Source organism: Periplaneta americana, chromosome 16, assembly GCF_040183065.1.
Source record: "Periplaneta americana isolate PAMFEO1 chromosome 16, P.americana_PAMFEO1_priV1, whole genome shotgun sequence".
NCBI lineage: Eukaryota > Metazoa > Arthropoda > Insecta > Blattodea > Blattidae > Periplaneta > Periplaneta americana.
In genome coordinates, this window is record NC_091132.1 from 136326188 (window position 1) to 136349550 (window position 23363).

The window sequence follows — 23363 nt, forward strand, 5'->3', positions numbered from 1 at the left end:
TTTACAAATTAAAAAAAAAACAATAAATACTATAGTTAATCCTTTTACAATCTATGTTTAGAAGTGTACTATTTAACAAATTAACATATTTTCCTTAAAATACTATTTACAACGTATCAACATTGTTGAATCTTTTAAATACATTATACAACACTATTTTGGAGCCTATTCTGTTTTTCTGTTTACAAATTAAAAAAAAAATCTGTACTATTGTTAATACTTTTAAAAACTATGTCTAGAAGAATACTATTTAACAAATTAACCTATTTTCCTTGAATTACTGTTTAAAATATGTCAAAATTAATAGTTTTGTGAACTTTATGAATGGTTTTGTATATTTATTCACTAAGTCACAATTGCTCATCGGCCAGTGGCCGCCGACGTTAATCACACTTTTTTTGAGGCTTAGTCTTTGTTTATTTAGTAATGTATGTATGTATGTATGTATGTATGTATGTATGTATGTATGTATGTATGTATGTATGTATGTGTTAGTGTAAATGTACGAAGACCGGTAAATCTTAGAATTTACCGGTATAACCTAACATTTACCGTTATGGTGCGGTAAAACCCCGAAATATCTTATTAGCCTATATATTTTGAACTTTTACCAAGAGATGTTGGTAAATCTCAGGATTTACCGATCAGTTGTGGTAAAATCTTATTAATTTAATAAAAAGAATCTTTACTAAGATTTGCCGTTCTTCGCACTTTTACATATCCGTTTCCGATTCATCCCTTTATTGTTGTTTTAGGATCTATTTAAAAACATAAATAAAAATACCTCAGCAGTGACTGAAATAATTTATATTTATATTAAATTGAAGTTATTTAAGTATTCTTACATTACAATGTGATTATAATAAACAATATTCCGTATTAAAAATAGTGAAAAATATTATAGTTTTAACCACTGTCTGTTATATTATTCCGTAAAAAAAATTAACAAAGCCTTTACATTCCCTCAAACAGTCCAGGTCCACAAATAAAGTAAAGCAAACATTATGAATGTTAATTCTTGTTACAAAAAGGTTGGCTGTTATGACGTTTAGAATATTACACAACATGGAAGATGATTTATACAACATTTTTTCTTCAACACGTTTTTTAAACAACTACACTTTTTGAACCCCTGTCCTCCAACAAAAGACAGTTTGCCAACTACTTCCCGTACAGTAATTTCTTCTTTTCCTACTTCTTCGATGATGATACAATTTTCTTTGCACAATGTAAATTGGTTCCTAGTGTATAATGATTTCAGTTTTCCAGCTTTGGTACCAAGTTTACAAAACTCGTCATCTTGAATATTTATGACCACTGCTATTATTGATTTTGCGTCAATTTTTGCTCGGTCTACATTGGGTACTTCAATTCTCAAATTATGTCCGACTGAAAGTTTTGGAATTTTGTTAGAAGTAGCTGCTTTCATTTTCTTTCTTTGGCAGCCTTACGACAATATATAATAGAATCTATTCTGAGTCTAAAGTTCTCTCTAACATATCTTTAAAATCTCTTAATTACAGGGTTGTTTCCGATCTCTGATAACGAATTTGAATAACGTCATGTGCGTCAGGAATCACACCGACAGCTGAATTGCGGCGAGAGGTGAGAGACCAGTAGTGAGTGATTTCATAATCAGAGTGCACGGTATATTACAGTAGCAATGCCCAAGAAAATCGAGCCTTTTTGGGAGGGGTACATAACAACCCTTTTCGATGCAAAGTACAGTTACCTGAAAATCATAGGAGCCTGCAAAAAACGTGGTTTCGTTATTTCCAAGAAAGGCATCTTGTGTGTCGGCCTACCTAATAAGACTGGCAAAGCTCGGATGGGATTAATTCCAGAGTGGAAAAAGCAAGCAAATCCACTTCCCGTCACAAGTCGCCGCACCCCACGATATGGTACAAATTAATTCCATTCGAGCTTCACCAATCTTAGTAAGTACATAGAAGATGTCTTTCTTGGAAATAATGTAACCTCGTTTATTGTAGGCTTCTTTTATTTTCACTTAACTACACTTGGCATCGGAAAGGGTTGTTATGTACTCCTCTCAAAAAGGCTCGATTTTCTTGGGAATTTCTGCTGTTGACTCTGACTATGAGATCACTCACTACTGGTCTGTCACCTCGCGCCACAGCTCAGCAGTCGTGTGACTCCTGACGCACTGATGTCATTCAAATTCAAATTCGTTATCAGAGATCGGAAACAACCCTGTAGTTTCGTTTTCCTATTTCTGAAGCGTTGAAGTACCGGATTATGAAATACGACATAGAGGTGCCCAACAATGTAATCTTTCTATTGAGTTAAATACGAAATTTGTAAACAGTTCTTAGTTATCATTTGAACTCCCTACTTGCAGGAAGAACTATTAGGGCGTAGCCACGCCACAATGCGGCTGTCACTCGTGTTTGAGCTGCTGCTCATCTTCATCTTGCTGGCCTTCGCAGCCTCAAGAGTGATCGGTAAGTACAGTTAACAGATATTTTGAATTAAGTTTAGAGCCTTGAATGATCGAGTTATTGATTCAACTGACCTTATTCACTGAATTAAATAACTTATTCAGGGACTCGACTGTCTTACTGCCTGACGCTTTCTGACATAGTGTGTGCATGATTACTTATTTACTGACTGTATAATTGCCTGGTTGATTATTTGAATAATTTTCTAATTAACAGACTGACAATATAGCTATCTAAATGCTTAATCATCTGATTGATTGATTGATTAGTTAACTAACAAACTAGCTATTTCGATGAATGGTTGAAAGAATGATTGACTGGACGAATGATTGAAAGAATGGCTGACTGATTGGAAGAATAATTGAAAGGATGATTGGCTGGATGAATAATTGAAAGGATGGCTGACTGACTAGATTAATGAATAATTGAAAGGACCGCTGACTAACTGAACGAATGATTAAAATGATGGCTGACTGACTGGATTAATGATAGAAAAGATGGCTCAATGTCTGGATGAATGACTGGAAGAATAGACGATTGACTGGATGAATAATTGGAGGGATGGCTGACTGGATTAATGATTAAAAGGATGGCTGACTGACTAGATTAATTAATAATTGAAAGGATGGCTGACTGACTGGATGAATGACTGGAAGGATGGCTGATTGACTGGATGAATGATTGAAAGAATGGCTGAGTCACTGGATGAGTGATTGGAGGGATCGCTGATTGGATTAATGATTAAACGATGGCTGACTGACTAGATCAATGAATAATTGAAAGGATGGCTGACTGACTGGACGAATGACTGGAAAGATGGCTGACTGACTGGATGAATGACTGGAAGGATGGCTGATTGGCTGGATGAATGATTGAAAGAATAGCTGACTGACTGGATGAGTGACTGGAGGGGTGGCTGACTGGATTCATGATTAAAAGGATGGCTGACTGACTAGATTAATGAATAATTGAAAGGATGGGTGAGTGACTGGGTGAATGACTGGAAAGATGGCTGACTGGATGAATGACTGGAAATATGGCTGACTGACTGGATGAATGACTGGAAGGATGGCTGATTGACTGGAAGGATGGCTGATTGGCTGGATGAATGATTGAAAGAATGGCTGAGTCACTGGATGAGTGATTGGAGGGATGGCTGATTGGATTAATGATTAAAAGGATGGCTGACTGACTAGATTAATGAATAATTGAAAGGATGGCTGACTGACTGGATGAATGACTGGAAAGATGGCTGACTGACTGGATGAATGACTGGAAGGATGGCTGATTGGCTGGATGAATGATTGAAAGAATAGCTGACTGACTGGATGAGTGACTGGAGGGGTGGCTGACTGGATTCATGATTAAAATGATGGCTGACTGACTAGATTAATGAATAATTGAAAGGATGGCTGAGTGACTGGATGAATGACTGGAAAGATGGCTGACTGACTGGATGAATGACTGGAAGGATGGCTGATTGACTGGATGAATGACTGGAAGGATGGCTGACTGACTGGATGAATGACTGGAAGGATGGCTGATTGGCTGGATGAATGATTGAAAGAATGGCTGAGTGACTGGATGAGTGATTGGAGGGATGGCTGATTGGATTAATGATTAAAAGGATGGCTGACTGACTAGATTAATGAATAATTGAAAGAATGGCTGACTGACTGGATGAATGACTGGAAAGATGGCTGACTGACTGGATGAATGACTGGAAGAATGGCTGATTGATTGGATGAATGACTGTAAGGATGGCTGATTGACTGGATGAATGATTGAAAGAATGGCTGACTGACTAGATGAGTGATTGGAGGGATGGCTGACTGGATTAATGATTAAAAGGATGGCTCACTGACTAGATTAATGAATAATTGAAAGGATGACTGACTGACTGGATGAATGACTGGAAGGATGGCTGATTGACTGGATGAATGACTAGAAGAATAGCTGACTGACTGGATGAATAACTGGAAGGATAGCTGACTGACTGGATGAATAACTGGAAGGATGGCTGACTGACTGGATGAATAACTGGAAAGATGGCTGATTGACTGGATGAATAACTGGAAGGATAGCTGACTGACTGGATGAATAACTGGAAGGATAGCTGACTGACTGGATGAATAACTGGAAGGATAGCTGACTGACTGGATGAATAACTGGAAGGATAGCTGACTGACTGGATGAATAACTGGAAGGATGGCTGACTGACTGGATGAATAACTGGAAAGATGGCTGATTGACTGGATGAATAACTGGAAGGATAGCTGACTGACTGGATGAATAACTGGAAGGATAGCTGACTGACTGGATGAATAACTGGAAGGATAGCTGACTGACTGGATGAATAACTGGAAGGATAGCTGACTGACTGGATGAATAACTGGAAGGATGGCTGACTGACTGGATGAATAACTGGAAAGATGGCTGATTGACTGGATGAATAACTGGAAGGATAGCTGACTGACTGGATGAATAACTGGAAGGATAGCTGACTGACTGGATGAATAACTGGAAGGATAGCTGACTGACTGGATGAATAACTGGAAGGATAGCTGACTAACTAGGTGAATGACTGGAAATATGACTGACTGACTTGATGAATGACTGGACTTTTGCCTGACTGACTGACTGACCGACCGAAAGGTTGAATGGCTAACTGACTATCTGAAAGGTTGACTGACTGGTTGGGTGATTGATTCGTTTACTGACTGGCTTTTTGACTGGTTGCCAATCATCTAACAGATTGAGGCTTTACTGCTTGACTGATTGCTTGGATAATTGAGTTGCAAGCTGCCTGATTGACTTATCTATTGGCTTTCTGACTAAGTAACTAGTCAGTTGATTGACTTGCTAGTTAACTGTCAAATTGGTTGAATAACTGATCGATTGTATTATTTGAGACTTCTACGCTGTCCAATTTGGTGCGAGATTTTTGGGTATTTGCACCTTGTCTTAGATGTAGAGACATCCAACGTTTCGGAGCTGCATGTCTGCTGGAGAGTCGTCGAGAATAACTCTTGGTAATGGATCTAACATTCCCTTCCCTGATGACATGTGGCTCCGAATGTCTCCGTACATGGCACGGTGCAAATTCTAATAAATCTCGCACCAGTTGGCTAGTTGGTTGGGTGGTTTGCTGACTGACTGATTGGCTAGTTACCTGAATATGTGGTTGACTATCCGACCGGTTGGCTGTATACCTAGTTGACCGTCCAATTAGTTGAACGACTTATTGATTGGCTTCTTTATTAACTGTCTGATTGGTTGAGTGAGTAATTATTTGGTTGGTTGTTTGAAAGTTGGCTGGTTGCGTGAATGACTGATTTATGGCGTACATAGTATACATCCATAGAGTATTTCCAATATAATTGAAGTACGCCCCTGAACAACGCTGTATAGAACATTTTTCATTTTTTACAGTAGAGACATAAAACAATATTATCATAAAATAAACAATAATTTAATCCGTATATCAAGGAAACAGGCATATTACAACATCACAATACATATGAACTCTTGATCAGCTGTATACTACTGAATGTTTTAAAATTAAAGCAGTTTTATAAGGAATATCAGTGGAACAACGATGTATGTTACTCAGTGGAACAATGCTGTATGTTTTCTATTGATGAACATTTTCTAATAAGACATAGATTTGTGATCTTATAAACATTAAAAACAAAGAAAAGGCACAAAAATAACATAATGCATGTAACACTTTAAGTTTTTTAGCATGTAAATATCGTAATTACTTGTGGCAGCACACACTCCTCAATCCAAATGAAGTTTTACAAACTATAAAACTAATATAATTTGGAGTTTTATAAAATTAAGATATTTCAAACAGAACACACATCTTTTTTCCATTTTCACAAACTGATCACGTCACATTGAGGGCAATAACTGATAGAATTCCCTGTACTCTTGCTTCAGATACTGACACATGTTCTTCAGGTCTTCCTTCTTTTTCTTTGTTATTGGAAGTACTTCATTGCTCCATTGTAAAGAATGAGAAGATTTAGAGCAGGGACGAACTCTACAGACTGACTGGCTCTTCCTTTTCTCAGAATGACGCCAATTTCCGAGAATTTGCATCACTTTTTCTCTTTTTCCGTCTTGCTGGTTCTGACATGACAATATATTTTACCAAAGCTATTAACTCTTCATTAAAAGTAGGTCTGTGATATTCCTCATATAATGCAACTTTTATTTCCAGTGTCATAATATAACACCCTTCTTTTCTGAATTTTTCTGGGCCACAAACCCTAGGCTCAGAATAAAATAATATGGTATTCTATTAAAATTCCAAATAATTAACTTTAAAATCACTATTAATAAAATAGGGTTAGATCATTTCTATACTGCTGATCCATTATACGAGTATTAAAATTATGATCCATCTTTCGTAGTACGTTTAATATCAGCCATAATATTAAAAAAAAAAAGAACTTAAAAATAGCACATAAATTTATAGGAATATGAATATCATAAATAGCAATCAGGCAATCGGAAATTTTGTGTACTGCAGTAAGAATAACACTATACAGCGTTGTTCTCACCTTATTTGGAAGGGTTTCTCCAAGCACCTCTTTGCCTTTCCGGGTTTTGTATATCTTTCCAGAGTCCCGTAGCTTCTTCCGTTTGATATCATTCCACTCAGACATGTTGATTTTGCGTTTTCTCGACATATTCAGACGTTTTAGATCGCATGGTGAAACATGCATACTGCCTGCGTCCGTCATCTTGTTTGCTATACATCATTGTTCCACTGAAGTGGTTCAAATGTCTATTACTGCCACTTGGGGATGGATATTCGAGATTCCAGTGTGTTTTCCATGTGTAGGGTGTGCTATATATTGATGTTCCATTAAAAACTCAAATTCTTAAAAAATGTTTTATACAGCGTTGTTCGGGGGCGTACTTCAACACTCGTATATGTCATTCTTTATCACCGAAGCTATCCTCGAGAACACTATATAGATGAATATGATTGTGTGCTACAGATCCTGCATCATCTACAGAAAGAAAAGCCCAGCGCCAGGGCCCACCAAACCGCTACTGTGCGTGCACCAATCTGATGTGCAACTGCTGTCGAGAATTCTCACTTTCTGTGGTGCCAATTAAAGGACCAGGTAAGGCAAGCTGAGTCTACAATAGAAATAGCAGTCTGTAATTAACATTCATTGTGAGTCCCTCTCTCTAATATACGGCCTACTCTTCTCCATCCGTCCCATTATACCGTTAGACATCGGATTCACCTCTTTCCATCCAATTAACACAGTATCTCCTGTAATTATACATCCTCTTCAATTCTACCCCCAAATATATTACTCGTAAAATAGATGCTAACCTTCTGTTGTATGTTTCTTATCCATTGATCTCAAATTATTTCCATAAGAAGGTGCTTCTTAATATAGATATTATTCTGTTTCGCTCACGTTAGATTACTCTTTTTGTGAAATTTCAACGTTGTACAATACTTGCAAGTATTACTACTTACTAGAATATGGTATTACTTCTTCACTAGGATATTTACAATAAACAAGGAAAATTCTTAGGTATCCAGATCTAAATCTTTAATTCATGAATGAACAAATTACATTCTCAGTATTTAGATTTTAATAATTTGCTTTTGTTCTTCCTCATCATTAGTGTTAGCTTTGTTATTCCATTATCACTACTATCGTTAGTTCCTTCTCCCTTATTTTCATTATCGTTATCTGTTATCAGTTTAGACTACGTATTCCAGCTACCTATAAACTGGAATGAAGTTGCATCATTCGAAGTATATGTGACGTCACAGCGCAGGTATAAATACGTTCGTATACAAACTATACTAAAAGCCAGGTTATGAACCGACTAAACAGGAAGTAGTTGGGTTGGCGAGAGGAAAGTGCGGGTTAGAGGGGTAGCCTGTGAAGTGATGACACGTTGAGTGGGGGGTTGGAGGGGAAAAGGAGAACGGAGCTTTTCATTGGACTTCACGTGAAAATGTCGTCTGCTAACGAAAATCTGGCAACGGGATCACGGAGACAGTGTAGCCAAACTTCCCAGTTCATTTACAATACCACGTGTATTACGAGTCGTATTTCGTACCAGTGTCATTAGCTCGTGCTCCTAGGGTTAAAAACAGTAATTTAGTTACTAATATTGTTGATAGTGTTATCGATAACTATATATAGTAGTAGTAGCCTAAATGAAATATAATAATGAATTCTCCCGTGTGCTATCATACAAAAAAGAAGTGGGTTTTTTAAGTCTGGAGAGACAGAAATGAATTTATCTGTATACAAGCATTACCTATTAAAACGTGTAACTGGAGGAATCACATCGGTAGAAGAAGCAGCACGGCAAACGGCTGAGGCACTGCTTGTGACCTACTTAACTGTTCTAATTTCCATGTTGTGTGTACTTATTATAAATTAATAATAATAGTGTCCGAATACTCTTATTTATTTATTTATTTATTTATTTATTTATTTATTTTAAACAATGGCTCAGTCGGCTCGAGTTTTCCTTTCAGATTCGTATATTTGCTTGTTGATATGTATATATAATATATGAATTAATAATAATAATAATAATAATAATAATAATAATAATAATAATAATAATAATAATTGAATATACATGACTCAATCAGTATAAACGTAAAATTAAAATCATATCCATTAAATTATTATTATTGATGTACAAAAATAGCCAAATAGTAAATTCGATTTATAACGACGATTCAAAATAAAAAAATAACTATATTATTATTATTATTATTATTATTATTATTATTATTATTATTATCGTCATTATTATTTGAATCGAATCGTTGTTCGTTCGTTTAACTGAATTCGTTATATACTTCTTTACTAAATTAATAATTGAAAACACAGCTACGACAGTTATTTTAAACATATCGGTGACAAACGTTGAACACGGTTTGAATATCGCGTCACTATGTGGCAACAGAGCTCTGAAAGAGAGCAACAGAACGTTGCTTCCGGTTTAGTCGGTTCATGACTTGGCTTTCAGCATAGTTACGCATTCTCTGCCCTCTTCCTCTAGAAAGTCAAAATCGGGACGCAGTCATGCTCTTACTAGTCGTATTATTTAAATAACTACATCTTTGTGACTGATTGAAGGTTCATTGCAGATGTAAAATGCCTTAGGTAAGACGCTCAATCGTGTAATACTACAGTACAGAATTGAGGATATTTGAACTAATATTTTCACTGTCAATATAGACAACATTACATATAAGTTGTGTAAAATAAACGTAAAAGTGACAAAAACAGTGCACTGAAAGACAATGCAATACCAAAAGGCACAGAAAGTATGTTGAACGTATTCCAAAAGAACCAGTACCGTCAAAAACTGAAAATTATGAAAATATTAACTCGACGTTTAGCGTGGATTTGTGTAGCCTATCATGATGTTCAGTGCCAACATTCCAATTAATAAATTGAATAATCTACATTTTAGGGAATTTGTAGAAAGGTACGTATAAAATTAGTGAGTTTTCAGTGAAGAAGAACATGCAATATCCTAATGAAACAAGAAAAAATATCAGGCAATATCTTGTACTACATCATGCACCAATAACGTCATGTGCTATTGAAAGAATTTCTTGCAATATAAAAATAATTTCTAGTGACATCCGTATATGGCCAAGTTTTTAACTTACGAATGAACGTTATTATTCACTGCAAAGATCACGACGAAAATGAACATCACGGCTCAAGCATGTGTTTACTAAGTATAGCTTCAGAATGTCGGGAGTTGACTGTACTCCACGAACACGCAGCGACGAACTATTTGTTTATATCCTTATCGGTTGCATTACCTGTGTTCGGCGTACTATATACCCAGTGTATCTTTAACTTCAGTCTTTAGGTAGCTGGAATACTAAGCCTAATTATAAAAACTTTCATCTTCATTATTGTTACCAACATTAGCTTTCCGTAATTATCTTCTACAGCACCAACATTACCTTTGTCATCATTGTTATTGTTAGTTTAGTCGTAACTGCAAATACCATCCTCTTTATTATTCCCATTGTTATCTTCCGTATTATTACAACTACCATCTCTGTCATAATGCTCATGAATGTAAACATTATCATTAAAGCCGTAACATTGTTGTTAGTAATCACCACAACTAAGTTACAATTCTCTTCGTTATTGCCATTTTTATCTTCGGTATTATACCATTATCATCTCTGTTATAATGTTCATGATCGAATCATTATTCCGATGTCACTGATCTTATTGAGAGTTTAACCATCAACACAACTACTGTCCTCTTCATTATTATCATTTTATATTCGGTGTTACTACCACTAAACTTATCACATCTATCAAAATGCTTTTGAACATAATGCTACCTTTATTGTCATTGTTGTTAATTTCAGTTTAATGATCACCACAACTTCGGTATTACAATCACAACCATCTCTGTTATACTCCTGATTAACCCTTTCCGCTCGAATTAGTCCATTTGGAACCACTAACATTTCTCTGACTCATATGATTTGCCCGATGATTCCATTTGGTATCCTCAGAGGTAGTTTGCAGCACCCACTAGTTCTTTGCTCATCTGTTATTAGGAAGAGGATTGCTTTGTTTTTTTTTGTTTCTCCATGGTATCTCCACAAAAACAAATTCAGATTAGAAAGGGTTAACGCAAACATTATCTCTATTTTCATTATTGTTATTGTCATTTAAGCATCACCATAACTATCATACTAATCATTATTGCAATTTGAAGAGAACAGGAGAAAAACATGATGTCATGTTTTACTCTTTACAGGACAGCAAGTTGAAAGTTTCAAGTCCCATTATACAAAGTGTTAAAAAAAAGTATCCAATATTTTAGGAGGTGATAGTATGCATCAAAACAAGAAAATGTTTAATAAATATGGGTCCTACAACACATACTTTCTGAGATCTGAACACTTGTTCATAGAAGGTGCTCAATGTGACGCCCATTCATGGCAATGCATTTCTCTGCCCTTCCGCGTAAGGAATAACGCATTCTTTGAAATTTACCATAACGAAATGTCTGGGAGATTTAGGTTTGGGGAACGAGCAGGCCAAGGTGTGGGGCCTCCCCGATCAATCCAGCGGTCCTGAAATGCCAGCATAAGGTGTTCACGAATATTGCGGAGAAAATGTGCTGGTGTGCCATCGTGCATAAATCACATCTGTAGCTTTGCCGACATGACACATACTCCAGCAAGGTACCTAATAACGATACTGATAACGAGCCCCAGTTAATCTCTGTGGTAGCACGTATGGCCCTTAATGTATCACCAAGAACGCCTGCCCATACGTTGATTGAGAATCGGTGCTGATGCCTTGTTTCTTCAACTGAATGGCTATTTTCATCAGCCTACACATGCTGATTACGAAAATTCACAACACCATCTCTGCTGAACCCTGCTCATATCCGCAACCAGACTTTTGTTTTCAGTATTCCTCGCGACGTATCAGTATTCCATGCCAGGGGTGTCAACTACGGTATGGTTATCTGGTAGTCTGCTGTATTGTAGGGCAAAGGAATGCATTGCCATGAATGGACGTCACATCGAGCACCTCCTATGAACAAGTGTTCAGATCTCAGAAAGTATGTGTTGTAGGACCCATGTTTATTAGACATTATTTTCTTGTTTTCATGCATACTATCGCCTTCTAAAATATTGAATACTTTTTTTAACACCTTGTATTCTATTGTCTTGCGTTATCATTGTTCAAATTTCTTTGGGTTAATGAGGTTGTTTTTCTGTACAGTTAAACTACATAAATATGCACTACCTGAGATATTACATGATATCTAAAATATAAAATCAATAATTTTGAACTTAACCAAGTTTTTCTCTTGTACTCTTCAATGGTTATCTGTGGTATTATACCACTACCATCTCTGTTATAATCCTCATGCACGTAAACATGATCAATATTGTTTAATCATCGGCACAACTACTATCCGTTTGTTATTGGTATTGTTATATTTGGTATTACTACCACTACCATGTCTGTCATAATGTTCATGAACGTAAACATCTGTATGGTTATTGTTATCTTCCTTTCATAACCACACTGTATTTCATAGTCATTATTATTGTTGTCATTGTCATCTTTTATTATCATCGTCACGTTCTTCATCTTGAGTAAGTTCTTGACATGTTCTGTATCCACTTCATTATTGTTTTCCTGCAAGGTAATTTCTGAAGGTTTGTATGAAACTCTTTCGGTGATATCAAACATCCTAAAAGAATATATTTTATTATGATCATCGCTACAGTTAAGAACCTGTTTTTGTCACGTCATTGGCATATCTTTTGAATTAGCATTTTCTGTATGCTTACTTTCTCATGAAATGAAGTCAAATTGAGATATTCTGAGAAATATATGTAATGAGCAGGGAACGGATTTATATGGACTAAAAATATATGAAATATGTAAATATATATGTAGTTATTTTTACCAAAATATGGAATTAAATATGGATTTTTACCAAAATATGGAATTAAATATGGACTTAAAATTATAAAAAAATGACTATGTACGTTAAATATTGGTACATTTTAATCAAACTAAACAAAAAATATAATGGACGTACCTTATCTTCCAATGTAGTTTCAACAAAACACAATTTTTATTGTCTGTTACCATAACAATAGGTTACAAACATTTCTTTCAAGTGCTGAAAAGTGAATCTTCTTCTATTGTCTCTGAGGATAGATTTATACTGACTAAAAGAGCGTTCGACGTCACAAGAAGTAACTGGTACATAATTCAATTTCACAATGTCTGCTGGGGATAAGTCCAAGTTAATCTTCACTGTTGATTCACCACTCATCACAGCAACAACCTTTTGTAGTTCTTCATATCCAGGGTTTTTTGAAAGTACAGTGTCCACCTTAGCTCTTACTGCATCTGCAACTTTACCTCTACCACGATTCAGTTGTTCCACAGTACTATTTATAATTTCAAAACTTTCAGATAGTGAAAGGTGCCTATTTTGGAGACTTTTGAGCGTTTTTATGATGCATGAAAATGTATGTTGAATGTGAGCTAAGTCATTCTTCACACTTATGTCACAGGTAACTGTTTTCGCAGTATCAATTGAGACTGCATCTTCAGAGTCCAATGCAAGGAGAACATTGTTAATAGAGTCTATATGTTCGGCATAATATTCAACTGCTTCTAGCCATGTACCCCATCTAGTTAAAATTGGCTTTGGTGGCAATGGAATTTCAGGGTACATTTCTTTCAACACGTTAACTCTACTGGGAGCTTTGAGAAATACTTTTTTCACTGATGAAATCAACAAATCTACTTTAGGGAAATTGTCTCTGACCACTTCTGCCACACGATGAAATGCATGCGCCACACAAGTAAAATGAGTCAATTTAGGATATACAACAGATAATGCTTGTCCAGCTTTGACCATATAAGGGGCAGCATCGCTAATAAAGAATAACACATTATCGTACATAATACCCTTTGGCCACAGGATACCCATAGCTTCGTTGAACAGTTTAACTATAGTTTTGTTATTGCACTTTTCTAGAACATCACAATGTAAAAGAATTCGTTCAGAATATTGTTCACTTAACAAACCGATAACTACATTACCAACAAGTCTACCTTCTTTGTCGGGAGTCTCATCAATGGAAACCCAAATTGAACTATCTTTAATTTCATCTCTTATCTTCTGTATTGTCTCATCGTAGATGGATGGAGCATACGTCTTCCTAAGTGTTGACTCATCCGGGATTGTATGTTGAGTATATTTTTCAAGGAATTCCCTGAAGACCTTATTCTTTAGTTTGTAGAGAGGAATATCAGCAGAGATGAGAGAACGGCACAGGTCGATGTTAAACTCAGATCTTACATTCGATGTTGTTGGTTGTGTTAAAAACAATTGTCTCTGCTTGGAATTTAGTTGTTTGTTGGCCTGATGTTTACTAGTTGTAATGTGTTGTTGCACCAGGAACTTTTGTGTAGATGATACTGCACACTGACACAAATTACAAAATAATATTTTATTGTCAGTTGATAAACCATCTTCTTTAAATTCTGAAATGTAACTTGTTAGTTTTGATTTTAAATTGACTGAATGACGTACTTTTGGCATATTTACCGTCTTTATAGTATGATTTACAAAACTGAACCTATGTGTACTCTGACTGGCATTTAACTGTTGAGCTGCACAACTGAAGTCTGTTAAAAATTTTAAATTAAATTAATACAGTTTTGTAACTTACTTTCCCATTGTTGATAGGACTGCTAATTTTCAAATAACTCTGATGTTAAAGGGATTACTGAACATGTGTTTAAATCTCTATTGTTGAAATGTATTTTTAAAAGTTAATGGAATTTTGTTTTGTTTTATTGTTAAACCTAATATAATATGGACTGTTTTATATGAAATATGGAAAATATATGGAAATTAACGAAAATATGTACTAAACTCTAAAATATGGAAAAATATGGAAAATAAAAGTAGGATTTTTCAACCCTACACATTGTGAAACATAAAGATAATGCAAAATATAAATTATATTAGCTTTATAAGTAAATATGTATTTACATATAAATCCTTTCCCTGGTAATGAGCATCACTGATACCGAAAGGGTGTTTTGAGTACGATGTCTTTTTGCTGGTCTGTCTGTGTGCAACGATTTCTCCTAAACACCTAAACTATTAGACGGATTTTGTTCATATTGAGTATCTACGAGTCAATTTATCTGGAAGTAGTGCACATGAACTGTAATAATTTTAGTAAAACTTAATGGCTTTTATTTTTTTTATTTTTAGAAACATAAGGTGGCGATGTCCTGAAAATCTATCATTACGAATTACTTTAATTTAATTTCTAGCATAACATGAAGGAAGAATGAAATAAGCTGAGCAGTATTTTCTCAAATCTCCAAGTTTCGGAGAAATTAATGTATGCAGAATTATTTATATGTTTCTTTGCGTAAAATTTCCCACACAAAACTAAATTAAGCCAGGTGTAGTCACGAAAGTGTCATTCTAGGAGGCTTAGATATCTTGTCAAACATATTTGTTGCAACAAGTGAATTTAAAACTATCTACTTAAAGTATACAATGCATAAATTAAGTAGAAATTTTTATCTTTGGGTTTTAACTAAAAATTTGTGTATGCAATTCATTGAACTAAAGTTAATCTAATTAGGGTAAATCTACATATTAATTTTTTTATATTATGTCCTATTGTCAAACGCATAAAATGTATGAGATAATATGTGCCAACTTGTTCACACACTTTTTATGTGCCTTTGACCAGACTTTGAAACCAATAACAATTTATTTTGGTAATATTTATTTCCATCCTAACCTAATCTTCATATTACCAGGTTGTGCCTCCTTGACTTATCTCCAAGGTGACTCTTTAATGGTGTCCATGAGCTTCGGTGACAGAGTTTTACACAACACAACAATCACAGGTAAATATATTGAAATTAGTAAGCAAATTACTGATTAAAAACTTTCAGTATTGGTGACATATTACATGAGAGAACACGTACAAATTATTATTATTTTTGTCGCCAATGAATCTATACTCATAATAATGTCTTTTTATTTTAGTAGGTTATTTTACTACGCTTTACCAACATCTTAGGTTATTTAGCATCTGAATGAGATGAAAGTGATAATGTCGGTGAAATGAGTTCGGGGTCCAGCACCGAAAGTTACCCAGCATTTGCTCATGTTGGGTTGAGGGAAAACCCCGGAAAAACCTCAACCATGTAACTTGCTCCGACCGGGAATCGAAACCGGGCCACCTGGTTTCGCGGCCAGACGCGCTAACCGTTACTCCAAAGGTGTGGACTACTAATAATAAAACTGTAACCTAATTTTTTCTGGTAATTTTCGCTTTCACAAAAATAATTGGTGTTAACATGCATAATGAATTGTCCTGAGATGGAAAGTAGCATTTTTTAAATTTTTGTTTGTATGTTTATTACCTTTTCGCGCGATAATATCTGCACCGATTTCTACGACAATTGGTATGTAAAATAAGTTAGATTATAGGCCTACTTAGATTTTAGGCTACATGACATTCAAAATACTTTCTTTAAAAGGGGGGCTCTAAGGGGAACTGAAGTAAATGAATCGAAATATCTCGCTTATTATTGATTTTACGACAATATTACAGAACAAAAGATGCTTAAAAATATTTCCAAGTTTTACTCTAGGAAAAATTTTTATATGGCCGATATTTAAGGAGATATATGAGTTTTAAAATAACGATGCGTTTTATATCCGTGCCGCCTTAATCAGGCTGATATTAATGAAATGAAAACAAATGACTCTGCGATTATTTATTTACTGTATTACTGTATAACAAGCGATATTCATTTAACAATATCTTTTTTTTAATTCATGAGTACGCCCGATCGAGTAAAACCCATATTGGGGGCTATACAAGAAGAGATACATAATATGTTCTACAACATAATATAACAAATCATAAAGCTACAGTCTATGAAAAACATAAAACATGACAAGAATTAAAGAAAGAAAATAAATAATAACAGTAAAGTATCATAAGTTTTAGAGAAAGAGAAGAAAAAGTTTGAAACCATCAAATAAATAAACCAACCGAGATTTAAAATAAATAATCTTGCCAAAAAACATTTTTTTCTTAAACATTTCTTAAAACACCGGAAATTTGATGAAACTTTTTATTCTAATGGAAGTTGATTGTAAGTTGTTATTAAAAATGCTCAACCCCTTTCGCACATACTTAAGTTACTGAGCCATTCTGAGAAAAATATCACTTTGTATTAAGTGCTGCGAAGAGCATGAGTATGGCTAGTTTCGTGATAAAAGTCAAGATAATAATCAGTTATTAGGTGAAAAAACCAATCATGGACTCTGTCAGTAATGTATATTATATATATATATATATATATATATATATGTCTTGCAACAGGGAGGTTGAAACCCTTGCCCATGTCCTGGGGGCCTGTCCATACGGTGAACTTCTACGAAATACGCGGCATCATACAGTAAGATCTATAATAGCAACTGCCTTAAGGTACAAAGGTTATTCAGTATATGAAGAAGTACACGGCATATCCAGTGAGGGCAGTAATCGAAGAATCGAATAATTGCATTTAAACCTCCCTCTCTTGAAGATTACATCATAGACCCTACTGTGAGATTCGAATCGCATGAACATCAGCCAGAAGAAGTCGACGAGGAAAAAAGGAATATATGTATATATATGTATATGAACCTTCCATCAATTTTTATAAGGACAAATACCATCTGGAATCTATCGTCATTACGGGACTAATGATAGAAGCCCGTGGGACCATACCCCGCTTCCTAGTCGGCTTCTGTAAATATTTTGGCCTGCATAAAGATACTTTAAGAGATCTAACAATTGCAACACTCAAAGGATCAGGGATCTTATATATGGACCAAGACTTTAATTCACATCTTCTTGTATTATTATGTGTTTCAATCTATTTAAAATTGTTATTTTTCACTCTAACAACGTTTCACCAAGCCTCAAGGCATTTGCTCTATATTTATTGTATCATGGTACTTTTTGTCAATGGCAACTTGTAGTGGTTAAGGAAGAAATAAATAAGATTATATATATATATAGAAATGAAATTATTTCAGAATGGAGCAAAATTTAAAAATATGCTTATTATAAACTAGCCGTACCTGTGCGCTCCGCTGAACCCGTTAGAAATAAATATAAAGTAATTACATAATTAAAATAGGACATTTGATCCAGGGAACATTCGTGTTTGATAGAAGGATAAATCGTTTAATATGTTACTTAATTTAAATTGTATTTAAAATATTAAAATGCGATCATTTTGATCCAGTGACCACTCATTTGGTGCAATGACAATTCCTTTAACACGTTTCTTAATTGTTATTACCAATTATTTTTGGAAAAGCGAAAATTAACAGAAACATTTTGGCTACATATTTATTATTATGTTTATATTATATTATATTATGAAAAAGTGTGTTAATAACGGATGTACTCGAATTAGAAAGTTTTTAATTTGTTGTGGGAGCTCTTGAATCTCAGGAGGAACAACTTTTACTACAGCGCAACATAATCTGCTTGGCTCATTACCCAATATTTTTGCATTCCATTTATTGCATATGTATTTTATGTATTTTAACACGATTCAATTGAGCATAGTTAAAATTTGAATTATAAAATAATGGATTGCTAAGCTAACGTACTATTACTGCATACTAAATCAATACACTCTCGTTGTTCGTTAATTCTCTGAGATAAAAATGAATATGTTCATAAACATTATTATAAGAAATACAGGAAATGAATATACAGAATAACCTATCAAGTTTTCTGTGCATAAGAAGCTATTTTAATCTTACCTGTCCTCAATTCACTCACAAGTTACTGTAATAACATTATAGCATTATGTCCATCCAGAGAAACTACACTTTCCAATCATGAAATAATAATTAATTATACAAATCGGTTAATTTAGCTTCCGATATTACTTCATACAAACACAGAAACATTCTCTGTAGGCTATGTTTCATAGCTTTCGATTGTTGTGTCCAAGGCCCCTTATAGACGAAGTCATTTTCAATACACCGCCTTAGATGGCAGTTATTTTAATATTAAAACTCATTTATCTCATTAAATATCAGTCCTATCAAAATTTTTCAGAGAATAAAACTTATCAGAAATCATTTTTAAAGAAACTTTTGTTATGTAACATATTTCACAAAAATCAATAATAAGCGAGATATTTCGATTTATTTAATTCAGGTCCCCTTATAACCCCCCTTTTAAATAAGTATTTTGAATGCCATATAGCCTATAATCTAAGTTACAACGAACTTAATTTATATTCCAATTTTCATCGAAATCGGTTCAGCCATTATCGCGTGAAAAGGTAACAAACATACAGACAGGCATACAAACAAAAATTTCAAAAAAGCGATTTTCGGTTTCAGGGTGGTTAATTATATATGTTAGGACCAATTATTTTTGGAAAATCGAAAATTACCAGAAAAATTTCGGCTACAGATTTATTATTAGTATAGATGACTATCTTTCTGAACATGATCAGATGATGACCCATAGATCAGAGAATCTATAGTGAGAAACATTCACGTGCCAAAATTTATCGAAATACTTTTGGAATGGCGTTGTAATAGTACAAATTTAAAACAACAGCATTTTAGAAAACGATCTGTTTCAAAGAAAAATTATAATAAATAACGATATATCCGCATTGTAAAAAAAAAAAAAAAAAATTATAGCAGTTAACATAAGACGTAAGAATACTGAACATAACCTATTTAAGTTAAAAAAATGTCCTCAAGAATAAAATTATCCTGTATAGTCTGCTATATAGAACTGAAGCTTAGACTCTTGAATAATAAGACAGAAACATGTTGATAACGTCCGAAATTATTAAAAATAACAACAAACTAAACACTTCTGGAGCAGATAATAGAAATAGTATTTGCAAAATTCAAAAACACAAACATAATACATTGGATACAATATGTTCTGGTAAAGAAAAGTAGCAGAATGTCTAAAAATATGCAATATATTACAATCAAAACATAATAAATGAACAGGATAGTCCTTGAAATAGAAAAACTGCAGGAGAAAGAAAGAGGTTTATATATTTGTTACTTAGTTAACTGTCCGAAGACAGATTTGAACATCATAAATGATGCCAATTAGGTATCACTCATGAGAAAACTAAGCCAGGAGATAATGGGTAGGGTGGCCAGTTCCTTTTCACCTCCATTGCACACATCGCTGACTAATAACATATTAATATTACATTAATCAGACTTCAGATGTATAAAAACAATTGTTTTTCCTCTAACACATATCGTCAAGGGAGATGTACTGCCTGATAATAGATGTACATATCAGCCAGAATCTTAATCAGAGGTAAGGTTTATAATTATTGTATAATATGTGATTGATGATGATGATGATGATGATGATGATGCTGATGATGATGATGATGATGATGAAAAATAATTTCATTACTGGCATCAGTAACTTCTACATTATAATGCTATGCTTTTCCTAAAACAAATAAACAAAGAGTTCTATAATTCACTCATCACAATTAGACATTCATTTTTTTGGGAACAATGTAGGCCTAAATTAAAATCTGCACATAACTATTAACCTAAAAATATCTGTTTACACACAATTTTGTAGAGGCCGGACAGTGTTTTGACTTCAAACATTAGAAATATGTGCAGAAATTTCGACAGTTTCGAGTGAAATTTATTGTGTGTTGGGCTGGATTTTCTCGAATTATTCCCGTTTCTGTGCCATCATTCTACGCATTAGCCTCCATAATTATTGTGTCTTTTCAATCAACGCTGTAATGTATTCTCTGGCCAAAAAAAAAGTTAACTTCTCGTGACAATAATATGTATATTTATTTTTATGGATGTTAGTTCAAGGAACGTTGTAAATATTTTGAATAGAAGAGCATTTTCCGCGTTTTTTTTTTAATCAGCAGTCTCTTTATTATAATCCAATGCCAAATAATGTCACCTCGAAGAGTAATTAAAACACACACACAAACACACACACACACACACACACACACACACACACACACACACACACACACATATATATATATATATAATTTATTGGGTTATCTTACGACGCTGTATCAACATCTAGGTTATTTAGCGTCTGAATGATATGAAGGTGATAATGCCGGTGAAATGAGTCCGGGGTCCAGCACCGATAGTTACCCAGCATGTTCAAAGGAAATAAATTAAGCTTGTGTTAAGAACGAATTATCAACAAATTATTTAAATATGGCGCTAATTGTGCTTATGTTATGTTATGATGCAGGAAAGAAGCCCAAGCCAGTGTGCATGCCCTTGCCTGGGGGCATCTCCAAATTCTGTGGGCGTGTGTATGGCATTTCACGCCAGGGAGAGAACTTCAAGGCATGCCTTGGACTTGAACTACGAGCTCTAGACGACCTGGAAGCGGCACTCCGAGTTTCTTGTTTCCGTTTTGGACCACAGGGTTTGAATCTTGAGCCTGCACCGCCAGTACCTCCAACAGAAGTGGCTGAAGATGATGACGATGATGACGACGATGACGAAGAATACAGTCTTGTTGACGATGACGATGACGACGACGATGATGACGATTTTGGAATTGTAGATGACGACGATGACGATGATGATGATGCTGACGAAACTTCTGAAAACGACGTGTCTCCAGATTACGGTGGTTTCAGTGTGTTTGGAGATGACTTCTTGGGTGGTCTGTTCAGTGAGGGTAATAAGAAGAAGAAAACTCCTGTTGTTGACAAACCCAAACCCATTCTTCGACCTTTAAGAGTGAGCTCCGAGAAGCCTATCCTTAATGCCACACCACGTCCAACAAAACAGCCTGCAGGAAAACCAACGACAAAACCAGTGAGAGTGACTAGACCAGTGAGAACAACTGCAAGACCAATCAGAACTCCCACACCTACGAGGAGACCTCTCACAAGGCATACGACTTCAAGACCAACGAGGACGACGACTACAACGACCACGACGACCACTACTACTCCAAAACCTCTGACCAGAATTCCAGAAGTACCAACCACAGTAGAGGCTGAAGTAGAACCAGTCACGTCAACAGCTATCACCATAACAGTGATGCAGGATAGTGAAGCAGAAACAGTCATCCCAGACGTTTCAAATGATATTATGGAAACAGACGAGACGGAGGAAGCAGAGGCTTCAACTGTCGAAGATGACGAAGTAATGGCCAACTCAGAAACTACAACTGAGGAGATGAACCATCCAGCCACTGTGTTGGTTACCAACAGTCTGGAAGATGAGAAACAACAAGACGCGCAGGAAGACGAAGACAATGATGAAGACGACGAAGATGATGACGAAGATGATGACGATGACGAGTCTGATGAAGAAGACGATGAAGAAGATGACGAAGGTGAAGAAGAGACGAATGAGACTGCAAACACGCCAGGAAATGATTCTGAGAACAATACAAATAATGGACAGAAGGAAGTAGAGGAAGAAGAAGAAGATGATGAAGACGATGACGATCTTGATCTAGGCTTGGAAGACGATGACAATGAGAAAGAAAGAAGAAATATTAGACCAGTAGTGGCCCTTCGCAGTGGAAGGACACACAGACGGATGAGAATTTAGTGAAAGTGGACTCGAAAGCAGAAGGATTGCGCCAGTGAAACTAAACATTCCAAAGACAGAACCAGTTTTGTACTTATTTATTGTTAATAATTTATGTATTAAATTATATATATTTATGTATATATGAATTTATTTACAAGTGGTCTATCCCCATAATTCGTCACAATTCAATGTTAACTAATATTTTATTACTAGAGCCCGCATGTTTAGGCATTTATTTTGGTTAAAATTGGCAGGCATATAGGCACTAAAAATAGTAAAAACAGGCAGTGAAATAGGCATTTATTATTAATGGAAACAGACAAAAAAATAGACAAATACTTAATAAACTATCCCTTACGGTACTCACTTTCCTTGGTTACATGTCACAACAAGATGTTTTTTTTTTTTAAGTTGTCAACTGTCATAGTGAACCGCCTGCCAGAGAGACCGTTTTTCATGGTGGAAAAAGATCTTTCTACTTCTACTAAAGTAATTGGAGCAAACTTAAAACAATTTATTTTAGAAGGACTGTCTCTAGGCCTATTTTCTTTCAGAAATCGGGAAAAACCGACTGTGTATTGTCTCAAAAAGAGGGGTGTGAGAAGAGATTAGAGACTTCAAAGTACGCGTGACTTGTGCGTGCAAGCGACAACAGTAACGGGACCTGGAGACTTGCTTTTAATACTTCCCTCA

General features: G+C 35.1%; 1 protein-coding gene across 1 annotated transcript in view; it reads left to right on the forward strand.

Moving 5' to 3' along the window:
* LOC138691249 (YTH domain-containing protein 1-like) overlaps positions 1 to 22808 on the forward strand; it is a 99136-nt gene extending 76328 nt beyond the window's left edge. Inside the window, exons 2-5 of the mRNA XM_069813073.1 lie at positions 2360 to 2462; positions 7475 to 7603; positions 15854 to 15943; positions 21364 to 22808. Coding sequence (XP_069669174.1) covers positions 2390 to 2462; positions 7475 to 7603; positions 15854 to 15943; positions 21364 to 22688 — 1617 coding nt within the window. The 5' untranslated portion in view covers positions 2360 to 2389 and the 3' untranslated portion in view covers positions 22689 to 22808. The remainder of the gene's footprint in view (positions 1 to 2359; positions 2463 to 7474; positions 7604 to 15853; positions 15944 to 21363) is intronic.
* The last annotated feature ends 555 nt before the right edge of the window (positions 22809 to 23363 follow it).